Source organism: Pteropus vampyrus, unplaced genomic scaffold (assembly GCF_000151845.1).
Source record: "Pteropus vampyrus isolate Shadow unplaced genomic scaffold, Pvam_2.0 Scaffold242, whole genome shotgun sequence".
Classification (NCBI taxonomy): domain Eukaryota; kingdom Metazoa; phylum Chordata; class Mammalia; order Chiroptera; family Pteropodidae; genus Pteropus; species Pteropus vampyrus.
Genome location: NW_011889023.1, coordinates 1,288,516 through 1,305,649, shown reverse-complemented (window position 1 = coordinate 1,305,649; position 17,134 = coordinate 1,288,516). Strand labels below are relative to the sequence as shown.

The window sequence follows — 17,134 nt, the reverse complement described above, 5'->3', positions numbered from 1 at the left end:
TGGATAGAATATGATATACCAACAGCTGCTCTGCAACATCTAGAATACAGAACTCTAATAGACAAGGTATTCATAAGTGGCTCTTGAGTAAGACTTAAATGTCCCTTTAACAGGAATCCTTACGTTTTCTTTAAACTGAGCTTCCGTGTTGATGCATAATTGATTCAACTACATATATTTACTATGTATGACATTTGAGAAAAGAAGAATCCAGAAAAAATGACAACCATATAAAAATATTATACATGAAATCTACCCACAGAGATGTCAGAATCTTGCAATTGTCTTTTACAAAATGTTATCAGCAGCAGTGCTCATTTGTTGGCTATCTCCTCAGCTTCCGTATTCTTTTTTTTTTTTTTTTTTCTCAGCAATAAAAGCAAAAGTTTTTCTTTGGAAAATTCATTTCCCTGGCTACAGAGGTGGTACAAACCCAGCCCTGATTCTAACAACCGAGGACCTTCATTTAGCCCTCAACTAAAGCCATACCTACAACTTTGGACATTCCAGTCTGTCAGCGAATACATCTCTTTTATTGTATAAGCTTGATTTTAATTGTATTTCTTTGTCACCTACAAATGAGAAAGTCTTGATACATTGGCTTCAGCTAACAAAGTAATCTAGAAACCCTAAGAAACACCCTTACACCAAGCTCTGCTCCTATCTGATGGAGTGAAGTATGTACCATGGGTTCTGTAGTCTCTCCTTAATTCTACTGATGCCACTTATATCATTTAAATGACTCTGGAGAAAAGGAGAAAGAAAGTATCTTTATTAATATAGAAAATACCTATATTAACACTAAGAGATAATAGCATAAAAATTACTAACAAAACAGATCGTTCCCCACCTCTCTCCCCGCCCCCAGAAAATGACATAGGATTTCCTTTGGGTAAACAGCACTGTGAGGGATTTGTGTGTTTGGGGTGGGAGAGAACTGGTACTGTGAGGTCTTCAACAGAAGAAGCCACTACTTCCTTTGGTCACCTATTCTCTGCAAGTAACCACGGCCAAGCAAGTTATCATTTCATGACAGGACACTCCCCAAAAAGAACTGCTTTAACAAAATGTAGCTTTCCTTTCCTATCTGCCATTTTAAAAAATATTTTAACCATTTCATAGCACTGCATGTAAAAAAATGATTAAATGTTGTATTACTTTAAATACAAAATAAATAAATATATTTTTACGCCTTACTTATAAACTAGCTACAGAGAAGGAACAAATAATCCCATGAAATAAGGTACTCTCCTAAGCAGTTTCAGGGTTGATAGGGTACAAGACCAGTTACTCCACTCCTGCCTCCCCAAACTTCACCAGAAGTGGGGGGAAAAGCAGAGAAGCACTGTTATAAAAATGGGCACATTTCAAAGACAACGAAATACCTGAAAAGTACCATATTGATAAAGTTTATGAGACTACTTGTTACCTTTTGATGGCTCTCATCATATAATTCTATGTCTTCTCTCATGGTCAGAATGAAGACCTCCTCCTCAACCCACCTCATCCCACTTCTAAAACATTATCTTCAGTGCTCTGGGGACCTGCAGTGCAGCACTTTGGACTGGGGGCATCTTGTCGTTCTACTCACAGCTCGAGGTGGCCTCAGCTCCAACTCCCGTGATATCAGTATGTCAGGGGAAGGACGGAGCTACATACTACTCCCCGCCCCCAAATCAAATCCCAGTCCTTAATGAACTGCTCAACCTCCCCCAAGGTGCATGACAAGGTCCTAAGGACTTACTTTCCAATCATTCCATCTCCTGACATAAATGGACATGAAGATGGCACTTATGATCTCCATACAATACTTCATATTACTTAAAATATTTCTTATAATCCTTTTTCAAAGCTAAAATATTTTCTATATATAACATGCAGCTTCTTTCAAGCTGTTAATTATTTACATTCTATTTTAAACCATTACCTTTCTGAAAGAATACTAGCTCTCTCTGATATCTTACTAACTGAAATGAAGAGTTAATCCTCATTTTGTTTGTAAAATAAAAGCCAGTTTCAACTCCATATCATGACCAAGTGTATTTTCTTATCTGCTTGATATTATGAAAGCAATTAGGTGAATAAGAAGCTATATTTTGATAGGAAAGCCAGTGTTTCAATCAATGTTACTCAAAAGAGCTCCTTAAGGTGTTTACAAAGTTACAGAATGTCTAGGTTATGACTGATACGGCACTGAGGAATATTTAATATCTAAATAAAAAATAAAATAAAAAGCAATCTGTGCACTATAAAATAATGAGATAGCGCTAACAACACAGTAAGCTAATAAACCAAAGTCACCTTTCTACCTGCCAAACCTGATTCTCTCCTCAGACTTGACTTCTCCTCCCACTATTGAAACAATGGTTAGCTGCCCTCCCAGCCCACAGCACAGCACAGTGATTTCACTTCTGCAGTGGTTCCCAACCACCCATCTCTTCCCATCTAATTCAGATCCTCATGGCCTCTCACCTAAAACAACCACAACCATCCCCTAACTGGTGTCTCGTCTTCTACTTTCTCCCTAACCCAACACATTCTAACACAAGTGTACCTAGCTGCTGAACTGGCAGCTCCTGTCACATAACTTTCCTGAGATCTCCCCTATACTTACTTATTAAAGCATTCAAGATTGACCAGATCGATCCAAGAGTGGTCTCATCCTTGTCCTGAAACAGATACTACTCAGATACTCCAAGTACCCAGACTGCCCGGGAGTGCCCAAACACACTCCCCACATCCCAATTCTCTGTGTCACCCCCAAGCATGACTCCATTTTCCCACTTCTCAGAAGCATCTCTTCATCTCGCCTCAGTCAGAAGGACTGCGCCTCCTGATTTCACAGGTTCTAAGAGCTAGTCGTAAATGTGTATCATTGCAGGTTCTGCATATTCCTTGTCACTCCTTCTACACTGTAACCTTCTAAAAGTAACAAAAATATTATCTAAGATGGGAGCTAAGGAGGCAGTTTGAAGTCAATAAATATTTGTTGTTAGAATTTTTCTTAACTACATCAAAAAACAAAGAGTCACATGGCAAGAGAAAGGGAGAATTTCTCCAAAGAACCATCTCCTGTAAACTAACAACAGAGTTTGTAAAATGTGTTACTCATAACTTCATTAAAAATGGACCATAACGACTCAAGTGGAAAAGGAAAAAAAAAAATGAACTCAGTGACTAAAAACAAACAAGATAACCTTTAAAAGTTCTTTTTTAGGGATTTCCCCCCCCCTTATTATTTTATAATCATGGGTCAAATAGCACAGTAACAGCTCCCAACTGAAAGGTAAAATGGACTGTATGTTGATCTGATAATACTGTAGTCAATAAAAAGTCAGAAAACCAAAAGGATGGGCAAAGAGAATGTAGAATAGGCAAGAAATGATAGAAGATGCTCAGTAATTTTCACAACCAACTTCATATTCCCAAAACGTGCAAAACACGTTTGCCTTCAAAACATTTCCAAATTTTTATTCTATTTCATAAAAAAGGGAAAACTGAGGCAGAGCTTAAGTAACAGAAAAGGCAACATCACATAGAAGCTCTCTATATGTACATGTCTAATCACATCCATCAATTATTAGAGTTGAAGCTACTAAACTCAGCCAAAGTCAGGAAAAAAGTTTTTGGACTAATCCAGCTGGGAAAGGGGATTGTGTGCTTTAAAAAAAAACTTTCAAAATACAAACCAAAAGTACAATGGCTCCAGGGAGAAGGCTGACCTGGAGACACACAAGCTGCTGAAGGCATGTTTTGATCATTGGCATTTGGTAACCAAGGAACAGCCCTCTGACTGAAAATTATAAAAAGCTTCAGGATGCAAACTGGTTTGAGCTGAGAGCATCCTAAATGGCAAACTCCTTGAGAAAAGTGGGAACAATGGTATACTGTTCCACTACTCAGTGGCACTCAAATTCCAATTGTAGCAAACACTAAGTAGGGGAGCAGGGGAAGCCTGGACTGATGTGCTGGTCTCCTCTGTAAATGCTGTTTCTGTCCAAAACTTATACTTGAAGAAGCATAACTAGGTTCAGGGACACGGAAGTCTAACTGTGAACTGTGGGCAAGGCCAGAGTCTCCTACATCTCACAGCTCTTCTCAGGCCTAGGTCCAGCTGTGGCAGTGGCTTCCTAACCCAACATTCATTTTCTCTTCTTCACTAGTTCCAAAAGGCTACCGTATTATGTTTAAAAAACAAATTTTAATAATGTTAAACATTAAAAATGATACTTATACTGAACCAGTCGTTTGGTATTTGCAGCCAATAAAATCAAATGCATGATTTGTGTGGACAGGGGAGTGGGCTACAAAAAGATTCTCTTTTTCAATTCATGGAGCAATTTGGCTTCAATTTTTATTTTAAACATACAAAATACCCATTAAAGTAACTAATACATCATTTCTTAAATAAAAAGTATTGCCATGGCCAAGGTAAGGGAAAAATAACTTCACCTCACTTCTTCTCATTTGGGTTTCTGAAATAGTGGGTTAGTGATGGTGTGTAATTTCCTAGAACGCTAACAAAATACTATCTGAAAAACACCTGTCCTTAATGAAACAGACAGAAAGAAGTGACTTATGGAAATTAAAATGGAACATGTGTTAAAAACAAAAACAAAAACAGGGACAATAGTCAAAAAGAGCCAATTTCCACTGTGAATAAACTTCCACAAAATGCCAGGTTGCGTCAAGCTTATTCTCAAAAGGAAGAACATGGTTCAGTTTCACTATTAAAAGAGTGGTTTCTCACTATTCCAAAAAGGAAATGGAACACTGAGAACTAGGACACCTTAGCCCTTTTATATTTGGCAGTCCAGACACAAAAACTGTAGCCTTAGTGGATTTTTAAGAACAGCTGAATGTACTTAATTCTGTCTATATCCCCAAAGTGAACAAGGAAGTAAACATATAAATAAGCTAACTAAAAAAGAAGAAAAGAAACTTTACCAAAAACCTCTTATTCCATTCACACCATATTAAAATCATTCACCACTCAGCTGAACTCGCCATTCATTCACCAACTCCATCTTGCCAAATTCTTGCCATCTTACCCTCTCCATCTCCTGTTGAACATAAACCCTGATCATAACTGCTCACTTACTTGTCTGTTTGCAAGCATGTCTCTTCTGAAGTGTTTTGTTTTCAGAAAAGTGTGTTTATCCAACAACGATGCACACAAACCTTAAAAGACGGATCATTTCCTAGCACTATCATGATGAAAGTTAACACTAGTTCTTAACCAAAAAATTAAATAGAAAGTTTGAGAAAGATTTGAGTTTTTTCCTCTAATTTGTAAGTGAATATATATAAAAGCTCTTCTTTTGAAAATAATAATTACATGAATTTGAAAGAAGAGCAGAATATCTGAAATAAATGGCCACTATTATCCTTATACTTTTTTCCTCCCCAAAAGTTCCCTTAGACTCTCCCTAAATTCTCTCTATCTTATCATTTCTCATTTAGTCTTTTGAGAGATTTTTCTTACCAAAAGGGATTCAATTTTAGTTTCTGGAGAGGTTTCTTCTGATGTTTTCTTATTATCTGGAAAACTGAGAAAGAATTATTAGAAGAAAAAGGGATAAAACCAAAGCACTTACCAGGCCAATGAAGCAATAAAAGAAACAAGGCCCTAACTGACCAGGCAATAATAGTTTTGCAATTATAAATCAATTTTGCACCAGCAGACTTAGAACTCCCTAAAATAAGCTTGAAACATGAGCTCATGTTCTTTTTCATAAAAGCTACCCTTCACAAGAAAAGATAACGTAATAAAGCCAACTGATGATGTGGATGACAGAGTGACTTTTCTGTTAGTCCCTCACCATGCTGGGCTCCATTCAAACGTTCGGTAAACATCAGCTCACCCACAGGCAGAATGAACATTTACCCAAACAATTGAAATGCATACTGGAGGGTTCCTTTACATACAGTCTAATAATTACTAAATACCATCTCAATTTATTAAGCTGTTTGGGACAAACTGACAAGTACTTATTTTAGGTGTACCTTCATAACTTAGAAAAAGAGTTCCAATATATTCCAATATGTTCTTGAATGAAAAAAGTACAAACCATAAAACAGTACGTACAATAACATTAAGTGGGCGTACATACACAGAAGTTTTTAAATGAATGTGCCGAAAACATTAACAATAATTATCTTTCTGCATTTACCTCTTCTATTCCCAATTTTCTACAATGAACAAAAAAGAATACAGATAAATAAAACATAGTACTTTACTAGGCTATGTTAAATCACATCTTTGTTTACTACTAGATGTCTCCGGCAGGATCCAAATTTTGCTTGAACACTGAATAACTTTAACTCATAACCCCTTTCAAGGAACAAAAAATCGACCTTCTTTAAAATCACCATGATGCAAAACACATCTTGGGTGCTTTAAAAAAATAGCTAGGTACTGTAATGGACAAATAAAAATCGTTTCTCTAACATTAGAATAGACAGATCTAAATTGCTTAAGAAAACATATACAAAATTAAAAAGAACTTCTTTAGGAGATTTTCATGAGTTAAACTATTTGCAAACCACAGTTTCACCTACGTCAATACACAACATTTTAAAACCACACAAAAGGAAAGGAAATTTTTAGCACAGCCAGCAGTCTTGCAACAGGATTCTACTGGTACTACTGCAGCTAGAGCAACAGCTCGCACGCTTCTCTGAAGACTTGAGAGAGAGGCCCCCTGAGGCTCAGAGAATATAACCCCAGGTATGTCTTTTTAAATACTTAATATATTCAAATATCTTTCCATGGAAGGGAAATCTATGATTCTCAGTGTTTAAATCATATAAGCTGAAAATGCCAACATGTAATAAGGTTGCTGCATGAGGACACCAATTACTAAACTTCCATAAAAAAATCTAATGAGTTTATTTTCTAAGCAACGGGCGCTGGATACAAAGGAGACACTTGAAATCTTTTCTTGATTTTGCTGGAGCACTTCTGGGTACCTCAAATTCCACAGGCTAATAGGGGGTTGACAAAATATTTATCAAGCATTTAGTTTTCAAATTTGTGACAGAGAACACAGATATAATAATGGTATAATTTAACCTCTAATTGACACAAGCAAAAATTTTAAATGAAGAGATTTGGTTTTTGTTGCGATCTAGACTGAGGTTCAGGGAAAGCAACTGTGAGGCACTAAGCATGACTGAATAGACGCACTGTAATTGTTTTTAAATAAATTACCCATGGGTACTATGTATGGTCAGTTCTAGTTATAGAGAACATTAATCGATCAAATCATTCTCTAATCCTTCTCTTTACTATACATTCTTCTATAAAATGAAACTTTATCATATAATTGTATGAGCACTGGGAACACTTAAAAAGCATGTTATTATGTTACTATTATGTAACATCGGAAATATAAGAGCATAAGCCAAAATCCTAGCACCTCATAAAGGAACAATAAGCAGAAGTAGGAGACAAGCATCAATTTACAGCAACATTAGCTTTTGACCCAGAGGAGGAAAGGACGTTCAAGATGCCATGGTACAAATAAATGGTTACTACCAAAAATCAGAGTCATAAGGAAGTCAGTGAAGCCTGGAACAGACTTCAGCTGTGAAAAGCTTCCTCCAGGCCTTTAGAATAGGCAGGATTTGGGCACAGAAAGGATAAAAACAGAGTCTAGAAAATGATCAATGAGGTCAGATACTAGCCTGCTCCAATGAGCAACACTCAAGTGTCAGACCTCAGTTGCCTCAACTAATCTGGGAGACTGGACTAGGCGCTATCAATAAAGGTTCCCCCCATCCTTAATGACCTATGTTCCCAAATTTTTATCACAAGTACAAAGGCAGGAAGAAACAGTTCACGGAACAGTAGTGATCCCACCAATATAAAGCAGAGAGCTGGGATTAAGACTGTGGGGATGGTGTGGAAAAATTACATCATAGAAAACTTTGAAAGGAAAGGAGGTTCAGACTTAAAGGACAGAATCTGTTTGTTTTTAAATGTATATACTAAAATAAAACATTAACACACATGCAGTCTAAACTTCTTTTATTAATATTTAGAAAAAAACTTTAAATATTTTATTTCTGCTCCCTTACATGAAAATTGCTTAGAATATAGTTCCTGCCACATAGTAAGCACTCAGTTAAGGTTGGCTGTTTAATAATAATTTTCATCTTCATTATTACTAGTAGTAGCAGCAGCAGCAGCAGCAGCAGCAGCAGTAGTAGTAGTAGTAGTAGTAGTAGTAGTAGTAGTAGTAGTAGTATTGAGACAGAGCTTCTGAGATCAGACAGTCCAGATTGGAAACCTGGCTCTAGAACTAGCTATATAACCTTCAATGTTACTTAACCTCTTTGTGCCGGTTTCCTCATCTGTAAAACAGGTATAACACCTGCATGATAGGAATGATAAAAGGTTAAATAAATACATGTAAAGTATTTAGCACAGTGCCAGACACAAAGTAAGTGCTTAATTAGTACAGAGTGACATTATCCATGGATCCCAAAGTCCTATCTTAGGTAAGAAAAGGTTAAGGACAGGTGCCCTTTAAATGACTCTTTAATTTAGAAAGATTTATGTACATTTGCCTTATGGATCTACTTGCTTACTGTTTCATCTCAAGATAAACAATGGATCATTAAATAATTAGGAGAATCAGTAAGGATTCAGAAGTTTTTGGTCTTTGTTTTTTTTTAAAGAGAGGTTTGTGTGAATGGCCTTATTTGGCCTTCTTAGTCAGCCACTATACATACTATATACTACTTTTAAAAAGTTGCATGTCAGCTTCTCCCTGCCTAAACACAAAAATAATCCTCTTATTAGAACAAAAAAGAAAAGGTGTTTAACATGCATGAGGGAGCATATCAAGCAGCACCGCCAGAAAAAAGTATCTGTGGCTTTAAGAGTATCTGACTGCACCAAGTCAAAGGCAGTAACTGAAACCCAATTAGTTTAACTTGTGCTTATATACCACCCTTGTTCCAGATTTGGAGGGAACATAAGAAGATTTTGTCATTATCATTGTTGATCTAAGTGTATGTCTTATACTTCTGGGCTTGTCTGCCTCAAAACCCACAAAGAAAGAAAAAAGAAAAGAAAAAAACACTCAAGTGTTAACATTAGATTGTTTTGATACTGATATAACTGAGCTTCTGTCTGAGAATTTTGTAGCTAATGTCATACATCCTTGTTCTAGAAGCCTTTAAAATACATTCTTTATCAATTTTCTCAAAAACACTGACAAAGAAACATCTCTATACAAACACTATCTAAAAGAAATATAATACAAACCACAGAGGTAATTTAAAATTATCTAGTAGCTGAATTTAGAGAAGCAAAAACAGGAGAAATTTTAATAATATACTTAACCTTATATATCAAAAATATTTCAACATTTATTTGACATAAAAATGTTAATATTTTACTAATTTTTACACTATTTATATAAACAAGTATAATTTTACTAGTTATAATGTTTTTTTTACAGTATTTTATACTAAATGTTCAAAACCCAGTGTATATTTTGCATTTACAACACATATCAAAATTTGGACTGGCCATGTTTCAAGTGCTCAATATCACATGTGGCTACAGGCTACCACACTGGACATCACAGGCCTATACCATTATGAAACTGGATGCACGTAAAAGTGAAATAATAAGCACCAATTCTAGACCAGATTCTAATCCTTCAACTCTTTCTGCTAAAAAGAAAAATGAAATGAACCTTCTGACTGTGAAAATGTTCTAGTAGGTTAGACAATAAAGGGCCTATTTTTTAGATAACACCTTTTAAATTTCAGTATAATTTTCTATTACCCTCTACATCCTAGGTTCCTCTAGTATTTCTTTTTTCAATCAACATATGAAAAAAGCAAGCCAGGAAGCCTCACTGAAAAGCTCTTCAGGCTTAGCCACAGTCAAACCATTTTACCCTGGTTTCCTCTATTTCTCAGAATTTTGGTTCACTTACCTCCTCTGCAAACTAACTTCCAACTCAACTAGTAACAAAAGTGCTATCAGAATACAAAAGTGTGATGTCCAAAATATTCCTTCTAGAAACAGATCTAAATGGGATTTCCCAAAATCACAAAATCAGACCATGAAAAACCCAGGCTTCCTCATAACCTAAGATGGTCTCATCCAGTCCACATGGTCTAGTAAGTTTACCAGTAAAATTCTAAGAACTAGAAAGACTGTGACCATGGTATTGTGAGTACAAATGATTTTAAAGAAATTAATTCCTAACTGTAATTACTAACCTCCCTCCCCTTCTTTTTTAACAGAGTCTGAATTTTTTTTTTTCTTTCTCTTTTGGAGAAGAGTCATCCTTACGTTATCTCAAAATGACAAACAGTTCTACTTTCTGTCCGATTTACAGAGATCTGGAGCCATTCCCTTATTTTTTTTATTTAGTTTTCCTTATTGGAATTATTGGAAGTGGTTTTGCAACCTGGGCTTTCATGCAGAAAAATACGAATCACAGGGGTGTAAGCATATACCTAGTTAATTTGCTTACGGCCGATTTCCTGCTCACTCTGGCATTACCAGTGAAAATCGTGGTCGACTTGGGCGTGGCACCCTGGAAGCTGAGGATATTCCACTGCCAAGTAACAGCCTGCCTCATCTACATTAATATGTACCTATCGATTATCTTCTTAGCGTTTGTCAGTATCGACCGCTGTCTTCAGTTGACATACAGCTACAAAATTTATCGAATACAAGAACCTGGATTTGCCAAGATGATATCGACCGTCGTGTGGGTGATGGTCCTTCTTATAATGGTGCCAAACATGGTGATTCCTATCAGAGACATCAAGGAAAAACCAAACGTGGGGTGCATGGAATTCAAAAAGGAGCTCGGAAGAAACTGGCACTTGCTGACAAACTTCCTATGTATAGCTATATTTTTAAATTTCTCAGTTATCATTTTAATATCTAACTGCCTTGTGATTCGACAACTGTACAGAAACAAAGATAACGAAAGTTATCCAAATGTGAAAAGAACTCTCATCAACATACTTTTAGTGACTACAGCCTACGTCATATGTTTTGTTCCTTATCACATTGTCCGAATCCCATACACTCTCAGCCAGACCGAGGTCATATATGACTGCCAGACCAGGATTTCACTCTTCAAAGCCAAAGAGGCCACCCTGCTCCTGGCTGTGTCAAACCTGTGTTTTGATCCTATCCTGTACTATCACCTCTCAAAAGCATTCCGCTCAAAGGTCACTGAGACTTTTGCTTCGCATAAGGAGAGCACAGCTCAGAAAAAAAAATCAAGTTGTGAAAACAATGCATAAAATATGGGATTTTTCAGGCTATCACTTCTTGCCCTACTGGACAATAAGTACAAAACTACTGGGAAAGAGAAAAAAAAAGAGCCTCAAGATGTAAAAATACAGACAGCAAATATGGCCTGGTTTACTGTGAAACCTTGTTTTTAATCAATACCTGTGGTTGTTGTTGCTCCTTAACTCGAATCTTCGTGCAAAAAAAATAAAGTTTTGTTGAACCAATGTCAAACCTTTCAATATAGTTGAAATACAAATGACTTCTATGACAGAAGCACAGAAGTATTCATGAGGTATTTATTTAAATGCCTGGAACTGACTTCTTGATAAAAATATGCAAAATATAGGTGACCCTTGAACACGGGTTTGAACTGCATGGGCCCCACTTACATGCAAATATTTTTCAATAAATACGCACAGTACTATACATGTATTTTTTTCTTCCTTATGATTGCCTTAATAACATTTTGTTTCTTCTAGCTTACTTTATTGTAAGAATACAGTATACAGTACATATAGGATACAAAATATGTGTTAATTGACTGTTTATGTTACCAGTAAAGCTTCTGGTATACGTTAGGCTATTAGTAGTTAAATTCTGGGGAGTCAAAAGTTACACACAGAATTCTGATTGTGTGGGGCATCGGCACTCCTAAGGTCTGCATTGTTCAAGGGATAACTGTAATTTCTATGTAAACTGCCACAAAGCTCTTCAGCTACACAATTTAAAGCCCTTTGGATGATTTTTTTTTAAAGCCGGCTTATTATTTCCATGAGACCATCCATGCCTGATTTTTAATACATCACTTCAAAGATGGTAACCTTTTAAATTGCTACTCCAGTTTTTAACATCTAATTGTTTTCTAACACAATAACTGAAAATTTTACTTCTAAAAAGGCTTGGAAATACATGGGTAATTTTTAACGTAGTAAAATACTTAATTCTACTTGAAGGTTATAAGTAAATATTTTCTACGTGGTAGTGACAAATCCAATGGTCTCTTATTTTTATTTTGTAGTGACATAAAATAAACCCTACGACATTTTCAAGGGGAGTTCTTAAAGTATACTAACTGCTAAAACTACTGTTTTGCCACCAGAAACTCACCTTAAAGGTGTGGAAAATAGCACTAGTCAAATGGTCTTAAAATAGATATCCCGACTCCACACAGCAAGGCCTTGTTAGGGATGCAGCACGTGCCTGGGCCGATTGGTGCCACTCTGATCCTGAAAATAAGTCTGACCCCATGTGGGGCCAGCAGATTAAAACATGGGTGACTCCAGCTCTCAAGGTCACAACCCTTCGATTAAATTCTCTTTACAGCCAGTAATGCAGAAAGGGTTCAATCGACAGAATTAAATAAAAGGCTTATTGAGGAAAAGAAGATTGGAAAGTTTAGATAAACATATATGAGACTTTATAAGTTTTATGTTTCTACTTTAATAGTAAAAGCTCATATTAAAACAACTGTTAATACATTAGCATTAACTGCAATGATTAAGAAATGGTGTTTCTGAATCTAACAAAAATTTTGATTCCAGACCCATTTTTAGCTCTGCATTGAGAAGAATTATTTTCTGAAGGCTTGACTTCACCAAGACAGCTCCTACCTATAATTCCACAAATATATTCTGAGTTTGAAGAGAATAATAAATGAAACAATGAACAAAAGAGAGTGCCTATTACACTCCTAACATAAGTACTAAACAAATTCTAGCTAGCTTGTGATAATGATAGTGTTAGGTAGCTAGTCAGATATGAGCGACAGGAATAGGGGCCCAGCCTAGAGACCGCCCAAAGAACACCCCAATGGTAGCAGAATACTGGGTACGCACATGTGCACTAGGCAGAGTTATATAGCAGCCAAGTGTCAATCAAAATGACTTTGCTTGCCAATCACCTAGGAATGCCTTTGGAACCATCCATCACAGTCCAAATACTATGCAGACATTCCCACTTCTGCACCTTTTCGCCCTCTTGCTGTTGTGGTTGTTGTTATAGCACTCTGCTGAAATCACATGTCTCTTTGGGACATGCTTTGTCTTTCTAAAATATACCTTTAATAAATCTTTTCTAAAGCTCACTGACGTGTGATTTTTCACTGCATCAATGAGGAAGAACCACTTTTGCGATGTCATTATCCCTTTCCCTCTCCCTGGCTGTTGGGGCGACACCGAACTCCGATGGGCTCCAACAGTAACAACAGAAATCCCCATCAGCATCGCCTATCTGACAAGGTATATACAAGGGCCTTTCCTGTGTCACAGGCTGGTGGAAGGTCTGCCTATACACGAGAACCTGTGCTTGCTGGTAGTCTAAGAACATGTTTTTACTGAGGGGCGGATCACAATAATATTCATATAAGAGCATTCATGAAACCAGTTTATTTTTCTGAATCTTTTGGTCAAGTCCCCTTTAGCTCTCTCACCTAGGTCTTCACTTACTAGGGCCAGATCTTAGAGACAGGGTGGAAAAACCTCTTTTTCAAATTATATTCTTATATTCTCCTCATATGCCTGATAAGCTAGTCGAATATTCCCTTTTTAGTAAGAAAGAGAACCAGACTCTATGGAGCATTCCTAATGTCAGTGTTATATTAGTATATACTTTTATTTCCCCTATTGATGGCTTATTCTAAATTACATTCACAGTAAAGGGGGTTTTAGGGCAACTGGTAATGGAAGGCTATTAATTATATCCTATCATATCAATTTTCTAGCAGTTCTTTTATAATTGCATTACAGTTGAATTATGGCATAATTCATCATGAGACTGAGTCACTGGAAATCATTCATGCTCTTTCCTCCAGGGAAGTGGACAGTCCTTAGAAGGCTAAATGCTGGAAATGACCATGCAGCTAAGGGTCACACAACAACAAAACAAACAAGTCCATGCTTGGGTGCTGCTTTGCTCTAACACCCAAAGACATGAAAAAGGGAGACCTGCCGCTCTGCTTACCCAAGAGAGGGGCACAAAACCCTCAACCAGTTTCAACTATTTTCAACATTTTGCCATTTTTCTTCATTTCCCCTATTTTTTCTTTTTTTTTTCTTTTTAAATAAACTTATTTTGGAAAATATAAGATTTACAAGAAAGGTACAAATACAGAACAGAGAGTTTCCATGTACGTTTCACCTAGTTTGTCCTAATATTAATGCCTTACATAAAATAATCATGATACATTTGTCAAAACTAGGAAATGAATCTTGGTGCATTACTGTTAACTAAACTCCAGACTTCAATTATCCACTCTGCTTTTGACTCTATTTTAAAACAATCCCAGATATTATAATTCATCCATGAATTCTTCAGGATATATCTCCAATATGTCAGGCTTCTCTTTCTGCTGCCCTAAATAAACTGACATTATTCCACTACACTGAAAATGAGCAATGCTTACAGGTAACAGCTGAAAACGGTGAATATATTCGGCCAATGATTACAGAGAAAGAATTTTGGCAACTTTAGACATAGACCAAGACATAAAAAAATTAACAACAAAAAGAGTTCTTAATTATAGTAAAAAATACACACACACACACACACACACACACACACGCGCGCGCGCGCGCGTGCGCGTGCGCGCGCGTAGTGATTTTGATGCTTCAAAATAACAAACAAACAAAAAAAGAAAACATTTAGTATGCAGATTAAAACTCCTCAAAAATATCCAAGGAAAAAAATATAATATATACCTCATAATTACATTTTTGTTAAAATAATAATGTCTTCAATGAAAATTATACATTGAAATTGCACTTAAAATAAAATTTCAGGAAAAAAAAAGATAGTGAACATAAGAATAAAAAAACATAGATCTGGGCCCAATCTTCAGTACTAACACCAAAAAGCTAACTTGTTTCCCCTTAGAATAAAGCACATTGACTCATTATGACTCAAACATTAAATTTCCTGGCAAGAATTCTCCATATCCTATTCAGTTCTTAAATATAACAGGTCAAAAAACAAACTCTTCTGCGAAACCTTATACAAACTCTTCTGCGAAACCTTAACTAATTTATCAAACAGATGCTCTCTCTCCCCTCCAATATTCATTCTTTGAGAGTGGAAGAGACCCAGGAATGTCAAACAGTTCACCTTCCAGTGGACAAAGTTTTTACTCAATTACTGAACTTATTTTAATGTTTGTCATTTTATAGACATTTGTTTTCCTATCTTATTCATCTTTCCTGTGCCCCCAAATTCTTATTCATCTGCATAATACCAAAAGTACCTACCACAATACAGAGCATATAAAAGCTACTCAGTAAATGAGTTTCAAACTGAAGCAGAAAAACATATTTAGACATCATCTGCTGTGACTCAAATGCTCTTGATAAATGGATACTAATATAGAAAATTCTCTTGAATGTAGCCCGCCAGTAGTATCATACCACAAATTTGGACATCAGTACATAAGTTATATGATCAGAATTATAACAGAAGCAGTGAATACAAACACTTACCTGCTGTCATATGTATTATTCAGGCAAGCAGTTGACTGACTAATCAGTGGTTAAGAATCCTATAATGAAATAATCAGGTTGTCAACCGACTGGAGCAATGACTTACCAGAGGTATGGGAAAATGTGTTGCATACTGCAGGTGTCGCAGGAGGTCATAATTAGATGGAAAAATTAACTCTCTTGGTTTTTCTCTCTTCAGCAACTTCTCACCATTAACCGACATTCTTCTGCCCAAGGAAGGGTTGGCATTCTCACAGGACTCTCCAGGCATAGGAGAAAATATCTAAGTCATGTAAAACAAATGTTGGAGATTGTTAATGAAAGAGATCAAAACCGAAACATGGTGCTATGTACCAGAACTTCAAACACACAGGACATTCATACAATATCTTTTCCTTATTTAACCGCTAAGCAAAATGTATAAAAGAAATGTTGTTAAATTCCACAACTTCATATTCAGATCATTAGAAATCTGTCACTATCATCCCCTACTTTGAAGATGAGAAAATGACAACCACACATAGGAAATGTAGCTACATTTCCCGGAGGACCAAGATAAAATCGGACCTATGGATAAGTGTTTTCCTTGTAGGGCTACATTTCCCACAAAAACATATACATAGAGATAGTTACCTAATAAAGCTAATGAGTAAGAAACATAAAGGTTTTAGTCTATACCCCAAGTAATATTTTTTATAAAGGGTTACACATTAAGATCCATGAGGAAGAACACATTATAATTATACTGAGATAAAGTAGAAGACTGTGTGTATATCAAGTCCAGAGCCAGGAAAGCTATTATTTCGAAGCTGAACACATACACAGCAAATCAACATGAACTGTCATGATGAAACTACTACATTCCTGTATTCCTGAGAGATAACGATTTCAAAATGAAAAAGAGAGTCACACTATATCACCTAGGAGGACGGGAGTATTATAATTTAAAGAAGAAAGTAATGCAGCCAAAACTGAGGATGAACTGAAATGAGACAATCACAGGGAAGATTAACTGTGACCTAACGCGGAATATGGTAGGAACACAATATACATCACAAGTACACAAGTCATTCCAGTACACTGGGGAAGAAACAGAAGTGTGGGGTGCAAGCTAGGGTAGGGGTGAGGAGGAGGGGTTAACAGTCAATAAGAATTCAAAGTTTGAACCTACTGGAAATTCCGAACCAAAGTCAGTTTTAAAGTCACTCTTGTCTACTTCATCAAAAATATTAGTAGTTCCTGAGTCAATGCCCATATGTGCCATAATAGTCTGTTCCTGATAATTGCCAGAGAAAGAAAATCGCATTGTAAATTTTGTAGTTTGTTAGAAAACTGAAGCAAAAACATGACAGTGTCATTTTTAACCATCCTATGCCTTATTCCC

The 17,134-nt window shown here is 36.2% G+C and overlaps 2 protein-coding genes across 24 annotated transcripts in view; one reads left to right on the top strand and one right to left on the bottom strand.

Moving 5' to 3' along the window:
* MED12L (mediator complex subunit 12 like) overlaps nucleotides 1-17,134 on the bottom strand; it is a 317,720-nt gene that overhangs the window by 205,372 nt on the left and 95,214 nt on the right. For 20 of the 23 annotated variants that reach the window (XM_023519944.1, XM_023519946.1, XM_023519950.1 and 17 more), the window contains 2 exons: nucleotides 16,922-17,026; nucleotides 15,857-16,033 (listed from right to left, as the gene is read on the bottom strand). In XM_023519944.1, coding sequence (XP_023375712.1) covers nucleotides 15,857-16,033; nucleotides 16,922-17,026 — 282 coding nt within the window. The remainder of the gene's footprint in view (nucleotides 1-15,856; nucleotides 16,034-16,921; nucleotides 17,027-17,134) is intronic. The other 3 variants (XM_023519960.1, XM_023519963.1, XM_023519954.1) reach the window with 1 other exon arrangement.
* On the top strand, nucleotides 10,323-11,620 carry GPR171 (G protein-coupled receptor 171). Its single transcript, XM_023519967.1, has one exon. The coding sequence runs from the start codon at nucleotides 10,333-10,335 to the stop codon at nucleotides 11,290-11,292; it is 960 nt and encodes a 319-aa protein (XP_023375735.1). The 5' UTR covers nucleotides 10,323-10,332; the 3' UTR covers nucleotides 11,293-11,620.